At 38.6% G+C, this 17,772-nt stretch overlaps 1 protein-coding gene across 3 annotated transcripts in view; it reads left to right on the plus strand.

Moving 5' to 3' along the window:
* The window catches only part of ARHGEF4 (Rho guanine nucleotide exchange factor 4), a 158,013-nt gene that overhangs the window by 106,812 nt on the left and 33,429 nt on the right, over nt 1–17,772 (plus strand). For all 3 annotated transcript variants that reach the window (XM_026680455.2, XM_087964785.1, XM_087964786.1), the window contains exon 6: nt 9,400–9,533. In XM_026680455.2, coding sequence (XP_026536240.2) covers nt 9,400–9,533 — 134 coding nt within the window. The remainder of the gene's footprint in view (nt 1–9,399; nt 9,534–17,772) is intronic.

Genomic DNA, 17,772 nt, shown 5'->3' on the forward strand with positions numbered 1-17,772 from the left:
ATTTTTAGGATTTTGCAAGTACAGCCTTTGAGAAACCATAATTGTGCTTCTTCTCCTTGACTGATTCATATGGATCTGTTTGAGAATTCATGCAGTGTGACCACTGGAATAAAGTCCTCAAAGAGTTAGCTTTTTTTTTTTTTTTTTTTTAGAAATTACTACATGCTATATAGTGTTGGTTTAATACTATTTTTTGATTTTTTTAAAAAAATATCAGCTGTCATTTATTAGATTGTAGGTTGTATACTTCAATGGTTATATACACATATAAGGGTTTTTAAACACACACACACACACACACACACACACACACACACACACACTGCTATCCAGAATTGTTTTGACAAATGTAGTGGTCATATACATTTCAATGAAAAATAAATACTGATGAAAATTTACAATGTTCAAAATACATTGGCTGACAAATTGCAGTTAGCTAAGAGCTGTAGCCTAAAGCAATACTTTCTGTTCTAAATATCTGTGACTCTGTTTTTTAAAATGAAGTATAACAAGTGGAGAATTTTGTTGTAACTCCAGTACGCTTTGATAATTGCCATCAATGTTTCTGCAGGAAAGAGAATCAGACACTGTGAAAATAATGAAGAAAAAAAACCCGTTAAATTTTCTCTGTTTTAATGATAGAACTCCCTGCTGGGCAAAGGAAGTAGACAGATCGTAAGTCTTAAATCTATACTTCTTTGCTGTCTTGTTTTCATTACAAGTATCCCATTTCATATGATTTTTTTAATGCTATTTATTCCGATGAACATTGTGAGTACAATGTTCAGTCTGTGCCACATCCTGTTGCTTCTTCTAGAGAACTGTGCTATCATAATATAAATACTATTTTTTCCTTCATCAACTGATAGGACACATGTTGGGCTTTCACATCCTATGTCTCAGCTTCTTCTTCTTTGTCTCCCCCAACATAACATATGTTGGTAAACAATCTTATAGGTGCAAATACTTCCCAGTTCCCAGTAGATATTGCTTGCACAACCCTGAACTCTTAAAACATCAGTCTCTTACAGAGACATACATGTTTTCATTGCATTTTAGTTAGCATGTATGTAGATAAAAAATTCATAAAGCATCCGTACTAAATAAACTATAGAATAAAAAAAGATAGAGAAGAAATGCTTTAAAAACACGTAGGAGAGTTTATGTACAGAGAACCAAGGTATGGGAGAACTTGAATATACGTGAATGTGAATATGATTAGGAATATCAGTAGGACACTAGACTAAGATAGGACAATGCTATGGAGCTACAACAGGTGAACTTCTGTTATTCAGATAACAAGAATGTATTCCTTTTCTGAGGAAGAAAAATACTAGCATCAATATTTATTATTCTTAATAGGTTTTATTCTATGATGAAATTATTTTAAATCGCTGATAGACATATGGTGTAACACTTGAGTTAGTTATCAGTATCCAAATATCTCTACTCTAAGAAGAAGCCCCCTTAGCTAATGTGTACAGTTAGTCCAGATAAAAAGGACATTATGGATATTTGAAAGGGAAAAATGGGCCTAGAAATCACCATCCAACCTAATTGTGTGTATGTTGCTATGTATAATATAGTCTAGGAGGATAAACAGCTAAAGTACAGGAAAGTTAAATCTGGTCCCTGCTACAAATGCCCCTCCCTTTTAGTTGCTATTTGCCTTTGAGGCTGATAATACTGGAGATACTCTTTGATCTTTCTAATTTTAGATTCCTAGAAATGTTTAGAAATGCATAAAGAAGCAATTGATCAAATACCTTAATATTTATAAGTGACCCTGGAGAAATTATATGAGACTCTGACTCATTATTACCTCTTCTGATTTCTGTGTTGAGGGCTTTTCTTCAGTGTATCTCTAGGAAGATCAAGTCACAGAGAGTCCCACAGAAACTAATGTATTCCTAATAAAACTGTGAAATTACATAGCTTTCAGTTCCAACATCAACTCTACTGACTTATGCATACAGTGTAAAATAGAAATAGACTGGATAATGCCTGTATTTAGGTCCAAAGTAGATCATTGGGAATATGTTATGATTATTATCAAAAAGATTTATCATGACAATTAAACGTGAACATTCTTTGCATTACAGTAGAAACTGGGAAGAAACTGAGAAAAGAAAGCAATTCAATAGTGCTCCATTTTCAATTAATATGCTGAAATATAGTTTCAATTCCTTGTTCTTAGAATCATAGAATGTAAGACCTGCAAGATCATTTAGTTCAACCTCCTGCTTAATCCATTGCTATAACATTTTCAACAGATGTGTCAGAATATTCATGAACTGGAAGAGACATGATAACAAGGTCAGCCAATGAATAGGCATAGCAACTAAATGAGCCAATGAGGAAACTGAAACTGGAAGGAGCCTAGGTGGAAACTGAAACTGGAAGGAGCCTAGGTGTGGCTCTATATTAAGCTCTTTAGCTCTGAAGCTGTGTTAAGCTCTGAGTCTTGTCTGCAGCTCTGAATAAAAACTGAAACTGTTCTCTGCTGTTCTTTCCTCTTCTTGTGTTTTGCTTGTAACCTCTACCACGTTGGAAGAACCTACTTTAGTATTGTACATTTACTTATATATTATTATGTATATAAAGAAGTTAATGAATCTTGCTGAATCAGTCATCTGTGTATGCTTTGTGGATTTGAATTTCTGCTGCAAATTCTAACAAGATGGCCATCCATCTACTTAAATATTTCCAGTGAAGGTGACTCCACTACCAATTGATGCAGTCTATTCCACCTTTGAATAGTTCTTACCATTAGGAAGTGATTCATTATATTTGCTTCCCTGTGATTTACATCCATTATTTATCCTCTACCCCTTTTGTAACAACTCTGAACAGTTCTTCTCCACCCTCTTATAACAGCTCTGTAGATACTTGAAAACAGCTATCATGTCTCTCCACAATCTTATGTTCTTGAGGCTAAATATACTCAATAACCCCAACTGTTCCTTATAGTATATATTTTTCCTTCCATGTGCCTTTTCTTTTGGTTGCACTCTTTTGGACACACACTAGTTTGTCATCATTCTTTCTAAATAGCAGAACTGGGTGCAATATTATAAACATGTTCTGACCAAAGCAGTATAGAAAGAAACAGAATTAACTTGATCTTGATGCTATGTACTTCCATTGATACAAACTTGGATTGTATTTGCTTGTTTGGCAGTTTTATCACATTGCTCATGTATGTGCATGTATTGCAGCTTCATCATCTTGTGTATCTATTGCTGCCTGGTATGAGTCCTGCCATCCCATATTCATGCATTTAATTTTTTTTTTTAACTGATATATTGGACTTTACATTTTTCTCTGCTGAAATTCATCTGATTAATTTCTACCATACTGTTCCAGCTTTTCAAAATGCTCATAAATTTTCATATTGTTAAGACTTTATTGAAGCTTTGCTGAAGCCAGGGTATACTGTGTCATATGAACTAGCCATCATATAAAAAAGAAGGTTGTGTTAGTTTGACTTGTTATTGATAAAACCATGCTAGTTCCTATTAAGCAGGGCACTGATTTCTAAATAAGCACATACTGATTACATTTTGTTCCACTGTTTTGGTCAGATTGATGACAAGTTGATGGGCCTGAGGTATGCTCATTTTTTTTCCCTTTGAAGATAGAAACAGTATTTAGTCTTTTCAATTCTTCTGGGACTATGCTCATCTGCAATGATTTCTCAGATATTTTTATTTTATTTTAGTATTAAATTAAATTTGTTTGCTGCCCATTTCACTGCAAGGTGATTCTGAGCAACTTACAACATTATGCGGAAAGGACCACTGAACTCTAGGTCTTTCTAGTTTAATTTTAATAGTAGATTTAGCAACTTTAATGACATAATTGTTTTGTTTTTAAAAAATCAGATCCACCTTAAGTGTCCTTGATCAGAAAGGTGGGATGTAAATTGTATAAAAATGTAATTGGAATGCAATGGCTTAAATCTTCAACCTTTTTTCCTACCTCAATGTTTGGAGCATAAAATGTTTCTCTCTCTCTTTTCCTTCCTTCCTTCCTTCCTTCCTTCCTTCCTTCCTTCCTTCCTTCCTTCCTTCCTTCCTTCCTTCCTTGTTTCTATTACTGCAAAGAAAATATTTTTCTTTTACTTCTTTCTCTTTCTTTTACTATTTGAACAGCTGTTTTGCAGTTGCTGCAGGGAGCAGAAAATTTGGCTGAAATCTGCCACTGCAGCTTTCTTTAACATTTTGTAGGATTGTTAGAACACTGAAGGAGCTGACCCCTAAACAGGAGTTAAGCCAAGAAAACAAATATGTGCTTGACACGTTAGGTTGCAAGGCAGCTTAGAATGGACGGAATAGATTTTAGCACACACTAGAGGTTTTTATTTTCATCTCTGTACAATTCATATGGCAGCAGAGGGGGGCAAGAACAGCAACAAAAGAGAGAGAGAGAGAAAGCTGTAAAAATAGTAGGAGAGATTTGTCTTCAAGCTGAAAATTATAGGGCTCAGTAATGGAACAGGCAGAGACAGCACTTTAAAGAAAATAATAATGAAACATTTGATGAAACAATAAAATTCCATGCTGTGGAAAAGGGAACAGTTCATAAGGAAATACTTTCATCTAAGAAGACATTCTTCCCACATCAACCATTTATTTTTTTTCAAAAGCTTCACTAGCTTGGCTTAGTAACTAACCTTGTTAGAATGACTTTTTCTCCATCAGAGCTGGGTTGCAAAGAACTGACAAAATGGGGTTAAACATATAGAAATAACTGAGCTGGAGAACATTGCTGAGTGGATTAGTGGATAGAGTCAAACCTGCTAGTTTCATGTGCCTTAATACTATTCATGTGTTTTACAGTATGTATACACACACTATATACTCTGTATATGTGTGTGCAAAACACACCAAACAAACTTTCATTATTGCATGCAACCTCATGGACATAAATGATATATGCTTGATTCCTTCATATAGTTGCACACAGATTACTGTTGTACTCTTGCACATACATGTTCATGTAAAGAAACACTCTTCAGGCATTATTCAGACAAATAACAATCTACTCAGGAAATGTAAGGATGATGTTGGTAATTCTGCAGCCCTGCATAATTCGTCGTGTGTGTGTGTGTGTGTGTGTGTTTGAGCCTAAGCCAGGACTGACTTCTTGGATAAGTCCCTGCGGTTTTCTTGGAAGAGTTCAGAAGAGACTTGTTAATGCTATTGAAATGTTTAGAGTACAGCCATTTGTGGTTGTTGGTTTTGTTGGTGATCAGTTGTATATAGGATAATGCTGCAAAACAGATGGTTATTCTGTACATGTGGACAATAACACAGAAGGGTACAGGTTTGTATTATTTCCTGTGCTAACCCTTTTCTCTCACACAAATAGAATCAGAGTTGCCCATTAGTGTATTATTAGGCTAAGACGGGGCTTTTAGAGCAATAGCACTTATACATATACTTAGACTTTAAGTAGAAGGGACTTTGAAGGTTTTCTGGTCCAAGCCCTTGCTCAAGCAGGAAGCTCTATTGCATCATGATTGACTCTGATGACATAGTGGCATAGCAGTGGAACTACTAGTAGTGCAGGCATGCATGGAGGTTTAGGAAGTATAATCAACTTCACTTCTTACAAATTGGGCAATTAATACTCCTTTCTTCCTTTCTTTCCCCTCTGAGTTTATTCTTGTTTTTCTTAAATGCTGTAACAATTGTAAATTGGCCAATGTTGTTGAGAGTTGGAGAGCAAATATTTTTATTATGGTTGGTCACAACAATCACAACAAGCAAGACATTTAGACTGGATTTTGTGGTCCCACCAGTTTTTGCTTGCAGGCAAATGAAATTGTTTGCAATTATTCCAATGCACCATTGGTGCTACTTACTCATGCCATTGTTTGTAGACAATCTGTGCAAACTTTTTGCAGCAGCTAACTAGATAGTTCACTGTTTCTTCAGCTTCATTGCAGAGCCAACATTTGCTGTCACTTCTTCCCAGTTCTGACTTAGTATACATTTGTTCTTACAGCTTGGTCTCATATAGCCAAGGATTAGACCCTTTGTCTCTTTCTTACACTTTCTTACTCTTAGTAATTGCCAGGACACACACACTCTCTCTCTCTCTCTGTGTGTGTGTGTGTGTGTACTGGCCATGTAATTCTGCCTTGCCATTCCTCTTTTCTATTCTTCATTTGATCTTTCTCGTAGGCCAGTTTCAACCCAGCATTATTAAGCAAGCCTTCATGATATACTAGTGCATCTTCTTCACTGTCCTTCAGATATTCTTCCAATGCCTTTTTTTCTTTTCTTCCTTCACTGTCTGGTGTACTTGCAACATTCAATGCCTGCTTATGTTCCTTGGTAAATAGAGTACACCAGTGTTGCTTTGTGGATGAAGGGCATGATTCATTGTCATTATTTTTCTAGCTTTCATATCCAGGGCTTTTAATTCTGCTTGAGTATAGTCCATTATTCCAACTATATATCTAACGACTAGAATGCACATATGTTAATTGTATTGATTTTATTTCCACCAATGGATTTAGACTCTTAAGATCATTTTCACATGATGTATTCACTTCTAATCTTCTTGTTGACTTCAATGAGCTTGATGTTGTAAACTTGAAGAATGCCCGAGTATTTGTAGTGATCTTCATCCAGGCCCTTGATGTTATTTGCATAGGGCATCTTGATTCCTTTAGTTTTCACTATTTTCCCCTTGTTGATGGTAAGGGTGGAACATTTGTCCAGTCCAAATTCCGTTTCAATATCTGGATTGTGTATATTGACTGTATTGAGCAGTGATTCTATTTCAGATGGTGTTTTTCCATCCAGCTTCAGATCATCCATGTAAAGGAAGTGGGATAGCCTGGCAGATGTTTTTCATGTTTGATAGCCCTGGCTTGACTTCTTCAATATTATTATTGGGGAATCAATGCAATGATGAACAGCAGTCATGATAGGGAGTCTCCTGGAAAGATTGATCTATTGAGATTAACCTTTTCCAATCTATCACCACAGACCAACAATTGTGATTTCCATTGTGCCCTTGATCTTTGCACAAAGCTTCTGATGTTTCTTCTTACTCTTTTGCACACAATTTCTGATCCCTCTTAGCATTATTGTCATGCTACAATTTTTATTTGGATATTGCTTTGTATATCACTGTGGTTGGTGTTTAAAACATTGGAAAGCCCGAGTTGTTGTAAATAAATGGAAGGAGCTAAGACAAACAGAAGAATGAGATATCTAGACCTGAAAGGATTCCCGGAATCAAGAAGTGTAGATGTGGGGTAGGGGTGGGGTGGGAGTTCAATGCCTAAGCAGGAAATATTTGTTTCTTCCTATAACAGAAACTACGAAGGTGCCCTTTTCCTAGTTATACTACTACTTTTTCAGGTTCATTGGTTGCCTATATTAACTAGAAGCGTCTTTCCTACTATATCAAATGGATGTATTTCTCAGTACTCTGTGGTGCTTCTGTGACTGAATTGGGATGGTTGGTATGCAGCAAAAGTTTTCTCTGAGGCAAGAACTGAAAAAGAAAGGAAACTTGTGGTCTCCATACACATTTTCCCTGACTTACAACAGTTTATTTAGTGGCTGTTCAAAGTTACAACAGCACTGAAAAAAGGGAACTTATGACCATTTTTCACATGACCGTTACAGCATCTCCATGGTCACATGATCAAAGTTTGGATGCTTGGCAGCTGGTTCATATTTATGATGGTTGCAGTGTCCCAGAGTTATGTGATCACCTTTTTCAACCTTCTTACAAGCAAAATCAATGGGAAAGCCAGATTCACTTAACTGTGTTACTAACTTAACATTGCAATAATTCACTTAACAACTGTGGCAAGAAAGATTGTAAAATGGGGAAAAACTCACTTAACAAATGTCTCACTTAGCAACATAAATTTTGGGCTCAGTTGTGGTCGTATGTCGAAGACTACCTGTATGCATTCTTTTAAGATAGGGCAAGGCTGAACAACTGTTTCTCACTCTTTTTCAGCTGTAACATTTTAATAATCCAAATAACAGTCCTTTAAGATCAGGGGCCATTACTATCTTTGTGGTCCTTGTCTTTAACTGATTTCAATTCTTTTAAGGCCAGCTAATAGACTAGGATCTTTGGGTACTCTGTGCTAATGCTTTGCACCACTTTGGACTCTTCTCTGCACTCGATAACACTCACAATGTCAACTATTTTAAAGAATGATTTGTTTTCTTATTCTGTTCGGTGTATTAAAATAACAGAAAAGTTTATCTTTTTCTTTTAATTTCTGTGACTACATGTACACATTCTAATTGGAAGGAACTTCTGTCTCATTCTACTTTTGGCTCCAAGATTCAAGAGAATGTCCAAGAGATTAGCATCCTACTGAATTTGTAACTTCAATAGATGGTTTAAAACCTAGTTGTCTCCTATCACCATCATTCAGCTGCCTAGAAAAATATGGTGCTGGTCTCAATTATTGGGGAAAACCTGGTTTTAAATTGCTTATGAACTTGTATTTCCACTTTATTACTTTTTTTGGCCATGGGGTGGTTGAGAACTAACAGCAAAGAATCACAGTGTTTTTTGTTGCATTGAGCTGACACTGACCATTCTCCATGTAGCTTTCAATCATAATAACTACTTCACTTTTTTTTTTACAAATCACCTGATTGCACACTGACACATATGCTTAAACATAGAGAAAGGAGAAGTTGAGTTGCAGTTTATTTTATAATAGGATTTGTTTTCCAGTCAGAAATAGATCTTTATATTCTATCATTGGTCAGTGGGCGGTGGGGAGAGATTATCACTGATTGTTCAGTATGTTGTAATTCTCTGCATTTTGAGATTGGCAGATGCGAATATAATTATGTCTGGTTTCAAGCTGTTATATGTGGGATTGGGGTGAAATGCTGCTGAAGCAGAAAGTACCCTTAGAAGAAATTAATTTATTATAAGAAGATGCATGTATAATAGATTCCAAAATTTTATCCTTTTTCAAAGGAGTACTAGCTAATGCGTTTTCCTCACCAGACCTCTGTGAAATAGTTCTATTATATCTGTTTATAAATTATCGATAGGGAAACATGCTAGATTCAATGCAAAAAGATGTTCAGAGTGTGGGGTTCCATATATCACATCATTCTGCAACTCCTTAAAATAAAGGTGTCTTTTCCTGAGTTTTTGCTGTGATAGAGAACATGCTTTGAAACATTTTTGCCCTCAAATCTAAAGCACTTCATAGCCCTAAAATTATAGCTCTGTTTGTTTTTTTAATTAAACTTTAGAAATGTATAGACTGATTATTTATAGTTTTTATTCATGACTTCAATGCATTAATCACAGTACTTCCATCCTGATTTAGCCAACATTCTTAAACAAATATGTCTATATATATGTTTGTATTTGTCATTTTAGTAATTGCTGATGGATCACTAGAGAAAACCAGTGATGACATTGGGAGTGAAGAGGATTTATATGAAGATTTCCGTAGTTCAAGTCATCGTTATGGCCACCCAGGTGGTGGAGGAGAACAACTTGCTATTAATGAGGTACTGCAGCTCTTAGTAACTAAGGCAAATAAAATACGTTTAATGATAAGTGCATTTTATAATAACTCATTTATCTCTTTTCAAGGCAGGACTTAAAATTGAAGCTTAAAAATAAAGACCAATATCCTTATGAAATTGAAGCAGATTTAAACATCCATATCATTATAATGTCAAAAAGAAAATACTTAGTAACAATGAGTAAAACACTTCATGGGAGAGAAGGTTCCACATTGCTAAAGCAATAAATGCCTAAACCTACCAATGGGTCCATTCAACAATTATAAAGCAGTCCTTTTAATAATGAAGCATCATCCATTTAAATCAGAAGTTAAGTTCAAAGGAGTCAAAGGCCACATTTAGCTTCCTTATATTCTGAAGAATTGCAGGAACATATTTCATGATTGGTGGAAGGAACTTTTATTAAAAAAAAAATAGAGGTTGCCCACTTGACTCAATAAAATTAATGGCAGTATGGAAAATTATCTCTTTCTTCCATTGTCTGTTCATTCAAAAACTTTTGGTATACAAAGACAGTGTTTACCTTCTGCATAAACTTGGCAAGGCAGCTGTACTGTGAAAACCTGGTATTTTCTGAGCAGTTGGCATATTGAAAGTTATTTTAAGATGAAAGATTAATTTGTAGCAAAGGATTTTCTACAAATTTCCTAACTGCTGTTCTACTTCTAATGAAAGGTGTTTATTATTTTGCAAAAATAGGAACAGCTGCCAATAGCAGTGGATTTTGCTTTTTTAATATTCATGTAGATTGTCCAGTGATGAGGTTAGTTCCTACAAACACATCCCCCAGGTTGACAACAAGTATGTTGACTTCACAGAAGAATCTCATTTGCTGTCTGGTTATATATCTCATAACATTTTTGGCTTTTGATTTTTTCTTCTGGCAGCTGAGTAGACTAGTCTCTGCAGTTTTCATGGCAAGGTTTTTTGAAAGTGGTTTGCCATTGCCTCCTTTTTAGGGCTGAGTGAGAGTAATTGGTCCAAGGTCATCCAGCTAACTTTGTGCCCAAGTGGGACTAGAACTCAGTCTCCTGGTTAATAGCCTAATGCTTTAATCACTACACCATATTGGATCTCCAAATAAATAATACCAAAATATTAAGCTAAGCTACTAAAATAGTATTATTTGTGTTATTATATATAATCCATATATAAAATCAGACCATTAACAGTTAATAGATTAGAATAGATGCATTGTATTCAGAAACATCACACAATTAACTTAGAAATAAAATATCATAGCCAAAATCTCTTCATTTCAAAATAATCATTTTTCTTTGCCTGCAAAATCCTCATCATTGTTATTGACAAAGGTCTCTTAATTCAATTTGAACTTTTAACAAACTGAATAAAATATTTCCAAGCTTGAGAAAACGGACACTAATCCTAATACACATTGTCTAATGTACCTATGAATTATTCCTATGAAATGGTTTCTGTCATAATAATATGGAATATCAAATGTCTAAAATTTGCAATACTGGCTTGCTTCCATTTCTTGACTACAATGCTGCAATAGAATTTACTTGATATTGTGTTCATTTATTTTTTACTTCCAAATATGATAAAAAATATTTCTGGTATTGCTGGTAGAGAGAAAGTAAACAAATCTTACTTATTTCTCTGAAGTCTGATTTTCACAATTGGACCTGATTATTGTATATTTTAAAAATTGTAGAGACTACCTTGTTTTGTTCCTCATTATGCATTATTAAGAAACAATAATAATTTTAACAGAGGTTCAAAGCAATTCCCAACATTAAAAACACAATGAAATATAAATATCCCTTTTCCTGCCAAAGGCCACAGAACAACTTTGAAAGTCATCTAAATAATGAACAGGTGAGTACTGTCTATCTTCACCTGGGTGTTGCTTTTATATTCACCACTCAATTACCAGCAGCACATGATAAATTTATCATACAAGTTTTGGTATTTTATTAAAAAAAAACCTTTCAATATGAAGAAGAAAGTAAGGAAGAAAAGCATTTGGAGAGGAGTCACTTAAGCTCCATCATCTTCCCATTTTCACGGTTAATTTCTCCATGTTGAGGTAATGAATCAACCCATCCTATCTCATAGGTTTTTACTAAGAGTATATTGTATGTATAGAGTGGTTATTATATCAGGCATGAACTAATATCTTCAATTCACAATGGAATGGATTGAATGACTAACCTTAAATTGCACTTTGCAGTGGAGTCTGAAAAAGTATTGGCCTATTAACAATGCAGTATGGCATGTTTTATTATTATTCTATATTGTATATAAAATGTTTAAATTGAATTGTCTCTTTATGTTCTTCTAAAAATGAAATCCAGGGCTTTAATGATTATTAATATCTTTTTACTTTCATGGCACAGTGCACTTTGTAGTTGTAATTTTTTTAAATTTGGAAATGGTTCAAGTACACTATCCCAATTTTTGCTATTATGGTATTTTTTTAAACCTTGCAACATCACACCAACATTAGCATTGTACTTTAGGCCTTGGTGTGACGTCTAAAAAGTCTGTTGTCACTTCACTTCTGTTTCATTTCCCTCCCCCCACCCCGCAGAGCAAAATTAAATCAGACACTGAACACTTTCAGCAGCCTGCCAATAAGAGCATCTCATAAAGTGCTATTTGCTGTTAAATCCACTATAAATAATTTCAAATGTCATGTAATTGCAGCTTGGTTTTTCTATATTGCAGCAGTTTTAAACTCTTCAGGTTTTGCTTTTTCTTTTAAGCTGTCATGGCTCTAGATCAGGGGTGGGCAAACTTTTTGGTTCGGGGCCGCATTGACTTTTAAAATTTGACAGACGGGCCGGGTCAGCACAAGATTTTTGGGAATCGCCCCCCTTCCCCCTCTCTTCTCCTCCTTCCCCTCCCCTCGGAGGCTCCCCTCCCCTCGGAGGCCCTCTGAGTCAGGAGTTGCTACCGCCGGCGTGGCTCCGCGTGGCTCCAGTCCCGCGTTGCCTCGGGAAGGAAAGGCAAAAGGAAGAGCCGCGGCGGTGCTTTGCAACGGGAGCAGCGGCACCAGAGGCTCAGGCTCAGCGGCTCCTGGTTTTGCCTTTTCCTTCCCAAGGCAACGCGGGACTGAGCTGCACGAGCTGCGCCGGCGATGTAGCAACTCCTGACAGCCCCAGCCGGACACCTGAGCGGAGCCCGGGCGAAACTGCCTCTTGCTGCTGCCGGAGCACCGCCGGTCGCCTCCTCCAAGCAGCCTGCCTGCCCACCGGGCTTCCCTCTGCCGCGTGGCTCGGGGCCAGGCGCAAGCGCTCCTCGGCGGGAAGGCGTTCCAGCCTGCAAAGTTTGCCTTTGCAAAGCCCTGGAAAACGAAGCAACTTCCCAGCAACTTTTGGCTCGCGCCTGGCGGAGGAAGCCCAGAGCCTCCTCCAAGCAGCCTGCCCGCCCGCCCGCCCGCCGGGCTTCCTTCCGCCGCGCGGCTCGGGGCCAGGCGCGAGCACCCGCGAGTTAAACGAAGCCGAAAGTTGCTGGGAAGTTGCTCGGGTGCTGGGAGCAGGCTTTTAAAGTGCCACCCGAGCAAAGTTTAAGCAGCCCGCCCGCCCGCTGGGGAACCTTCCCACTCCTCGGCGGGAAGACGTTCCAGCCTGCAAAGTTCGCCTTTGCAAAGCCCTGGAAAACGAAGCAACTTCCCAGCAACTTTCGGCTTTGTTTTAACTCGCGGGCGCCGCGCCTGGTGGAGGAAGCCGGAGCCTCCTCCAAGCAGCCTGCCCGCCTGCCCGCCGGGCTTTCCCTTCCGCCGCGCGGCTCGGGGCCAGGCGCGAGCGCCCGTGAGTTAAAACGAAGCCGAAAATTTCTGGGAAGTTGCTCGGTGCTGGGAGCAGGCTTTTAAAGTGCCATCCGAGCAAACTTTAAGCAGCCCGGCCTGCCCGCCGGGCGGAACCCTCCCGCTCCTCGGCGGGAAGATGTTCCAGCCTGCAAAGTTTGCCTTTGCAAAGCCCTGGAAAGCGAAGCAACTTCCCAGCAACTTTCAGCTTTGTTTTAACTCGCGGGCGCTCGCGCCTGGCGGAGGGAAGCCCGGAGCCTCCTCCAAGCAGCCTGCCTGCCGGGCTTCCCTTCCGCCCGCGTGGCTCGGGGCCAGGCGCGCGCCCGAGTTAAACGAAGCCGAAAATTGCTGGGAAGTTGCTCGGGTGCTGGGAGCAGGCTTTTAAAGTGCCACCCGAGCAAACTTTAAGCAGCCCGCCCTGCCCGCCGGGCGGAACCCTTCCGCTCCTCGGCGGGAAGGCGTTCCAGCCTGCAAACTTTGCCTTTGCAAAGCCCTGGAAAACGAAGCAACTTCCCAGCAACTTTCAGCTTTGTTTTAACTCGCGGGCGCGCGCCTGGCGGAGGGGAAGCCCGGAGCCTCCTCCAAGCAGCCTGCCTGCCGGGCTTCCCTTCCGCCCGCGCGGCTCGGGGCCAGGCACGAGCGCCCGCGAGTTAAAACGAAGCCGAAAGTTGCTGGGAAGTTGCTCGGGTGCTGGGAGCAGGCTTTTAAAGTGCCGCCCGAGCAGGACCGCCGAGCCAGGAACGGGGCACCAAGGCAGGGCAAAGCTCCACCAGCAGCAGCCTAGCTTTAGGTGGCTCCAAGCAGCCCGCCCGCCCACCGGGTGGAACCCTTCCCGCTCTTCGGGCGGGAAGACGCTCCAGCCTGCAAGCTTTGCCTTTGCAAAGTTTAAGCCTGAAGCCCCGGAAAAAGGGGGATCGGCGGGGACTCACCTTCAGAGAGGTCGCACTCGAAGGTGATTTTGAACTCCCAGCCGAGGTCTTTGCAAATTTCTTTTCTTTCCTACCCCTAGATCGCTCCACACTGTTTTGCAGCTTTGGGGGCCACGCGGCACAGGGCAATTACGCCACGCCCAGCGATTTTTTTAAGGGGCGGGCGGATTGGACAGACCAATGGCAGCGATTTTTTTCAGGGCGGGCCGCATTGGACAGACCAACGGGCGGATGTGGCCCGCAGGCCGTAGTTTGCCCACCCCTGCTCTAGATGCCTAAAAGGAAACACCAATTCACCCATGTACTGGTACAGGTTGAGTGGTATTTAAATATAATCTAAATAGATTTGAGATTATTATTATCCATCCTATCACTGTTACTGAAATGACAAATATGAATTTTTAAAAATTAATATAATAAACCAATATTTCTTCTATTAAAGTAAAAAAAAACTATTTTAGGGACTTTGGAAGCTAATGGCCAGGGATGGGGTGGTAGAACTCTAAGACAAAAGACTTTATATCGCCTTTTTCTGTTAACATACTGTCCAGCATAAACTGCTTTTGGATTTCAGTGAAAATGCAATACATTTCAGAAAAGGTAATTATTTGGAGTCTGATTCATACCCGGTGACTTCTATCACACTGTCAACTTTCAAACACTTCTTTTCTGACAAGGTAACACTTGTTGTCTCATTTAAGGTTGATTTCTCACAAATGACTTGTTTTATGAAGAGGTAGGAAGCCACTGTCTGAATTTTCTCACCTTTAATTAAAACAGAAAGTGAACCCATCCTAGCGTGAACCTTGTAGCGTGATCTTATAATTGTTTACTAAAAGGGCTGCTAAGTTCAATGGGTTCTACTTCTTACTGATAATGAAATATCTGTTGCAGCTTGTATATCTTAAATAAGTCAGTTTTACTTCATGTTGGACCACACCCCAAATGACAAAGAAGGTTTTCAGCTCTGCATCACAAATTGTATTTGTCATTATAAACAGGCATGTGTTTAGCATTTCAATATGTCTAGGAGCCGGTAGCCATTTAAAAGAAATTTGAGCATGTGCACATTAGTTTCAAGGAGAGTCAATTTCATCAAGCTTTGAGAAATACTAAGTGAGGTTCCATAATAATCTCAGATAAACGAGAACACAGGAGGATTGGCCACTTCTCAAAAATGATACTGGAAATACATGGTACACATTCCAAGAAGAATAAGAAATTGTGTGTGCAGAGGGAATTTTTAACTTAACGAAGAGTTAAAAGGAACTTGTATAAATCACAAAGACATATACCACCAAATAGCTTATAATGAAGGGGAAAAATCCTAAAGCCCAAAAGGAAATACAGGTTTTCAAGGAAAGCTAAAAATATAAATATGATTTTTTTTTAACTGCATCAGAGTAAAATAATAAAAAAGGAAAGGCTGCTGTCCTGCTAAGAGTACATGATAGAATAATAATAGGAAATTGGCAGAAAGTAGAATTCTTTATTTCCTTCATTGCCTTTTCTTCCCAAAAAGGAACTTTGCTCAAACCAACTTTTGCTTAAATTAACTTAAGCAAAACAATTGCCAAAAGAGGGATTGGCAATTCAAGGTAAATAAATAGTTAGGGAGCACCAATTGCAGCTTGCATGAATGAGTTTGTCTTCAAAACTAAATTAATTATAATTGAGAGACTTGAGGAAGCCTTCAAACGTCTTCTTGGAAATCCTTTCTCTGATCTTTTAAGAATCATGAGATTGATGTAATGTCAGAGGAGAAGTCATGCCCCTGGTGGAGACTGACTCTGAGGAAGAGGAGGAACAGCTAACAGGGAGTGGGAGTGTGGCTCCAGAGGTGGTGGAGGAGGCTGAGGAAGGGCAGAGGCCGGCTGAGTAATCAGGATCCAGGCCCATCCCCTATCTATCCTAGGGCATGCAAAGAGGAGAAGATCATGGAAAAGCGAGGTCTACTCAAGAGCAGATTACCATGATCCTCCTCGTGGCTTGCAGCTGGGAGCTATGTATCTAAGTTTGTAACTGTGTAGTCAGAATTGCTGGAGTCAAAGTTTAGTGTTTCCTTTGAAAGAGGTTTATCTTTGTTGGCGTTCTTCCCATGGACTCTCCCCTTTATCTTCCTGGAATGTATGATTAATTTATCTTGGCTTGCTTCGGAACTCTCATCAATGCGGTTTGTTTTGGTTTCCCTTTGCCTCATTATTTACTTTTGTGACTTTAAACTGTGCCTAATTAAAACAGTGAAGTTAAGTTGAAGGTATTACCAGACTTTAATGTATGTTTTGGGTTTTGGATTATATTGAGAGACTATGGGTCATCACAGGAGAGGAGAAGAGTTGTTTCTGTGCAATTGAATTACCGCCAATTAAGTAGTTTGGTTTTAATACCAAGCAAAATTTAGGGACAGATTGTTAAACAGTCGATTTGGTAGTTAGTATGCATTTCTCAAGAACAAGACATTCCAAATGAACTTGAATTCTTTTCTTGACAGAGTGATTGGTTTAATAAACCATAAAAATGCTGTGGATATAGTGTACCCTGATTTTTTTTAAGTACTTGACAAAACTCCCAGGAGATTCTAGTAGAGCAAATTGGGAAATATTCTATCATAAATCAGAAGAACTGATTAAACAATTACTGATTAAACCCAGTAAGTATATGCCAAAAACTTCATGAGAAGCTAAAAGTGTGGAATGTTTCAGATCTGGGTTGTGATCTAATGCCCCATACTCTTCAATATAATTATAAATGGTTTGGATTAAACATGAAAAAAATATAAGATTTGCTGATGACACAAGGATAGAAAATTAGTAACTTCCTTAGGCATGATTCATAAAGATCTTGATAAGCTGAAGTTGAATTCCAACAGGAACAAATGCAAAATCCAATATGATGCAGTTTCTAAAAGAGAAATGCAGTTCTACGCTGCTTCAGCAAAAATATAATATCAGGTATGATATGTAATTTTTCCTCTCTACAATGTGCATCCAGGGCACTGTACTTTAGAAAGAACATTTGTGAACCAGAATATGTCCAGAGAAGAACAATCAAGATACTAAGAAGTCTAAAAGGAGAGATAATGAGTAATAATTGGAAACTTTGGGTATATATGGCATGGAGAAGATAACAATGAGACATCTGACTTCAGATATCTGAAGTTATGTCATTTATGGGGTAGAATTGTTCAGAATTCTTACAGAAACAACAAGGATTTAAACCACAAGAATATAGATTTTAAGTGGACATGATGAAGCATTTGTTAATGTTAAGAGCTGTTCAACAATGAACCAAATTGTATCAGGAAGTGTGCACTTTGTTGGAGATGAATGGCCAATTATATTTTTACACACACACACACACACACACACATATGTTTTCTTAAGTTTTCGCAGGTACTTACATGTATGGTATTCAGCTTTGTTCGGGTATTTTCCCACGTCATTGTAGTTGTGCTTTTAAAGTTGTAGCAACGTTTCGGCAAAATCTCATTAGCCTGTCCTGCCCAATGATCTCCAGG

Source organism: Notechis scutatus, chromosome 4 (genome assembly GCF_049901735.1).
Source record: "Notechis scutatus isolate UNSWTSFEM ecotype Mainland chromosome 4, rNotScu1.2, whole genome shotgun sequence".
NCBI classification, from domain to species: domain Eukaryota; kingdom Metazoa; phylum Chordata; class Lepidosauria; order Squamata; family Elapidae; genus Notechis; species Notechis scutatus.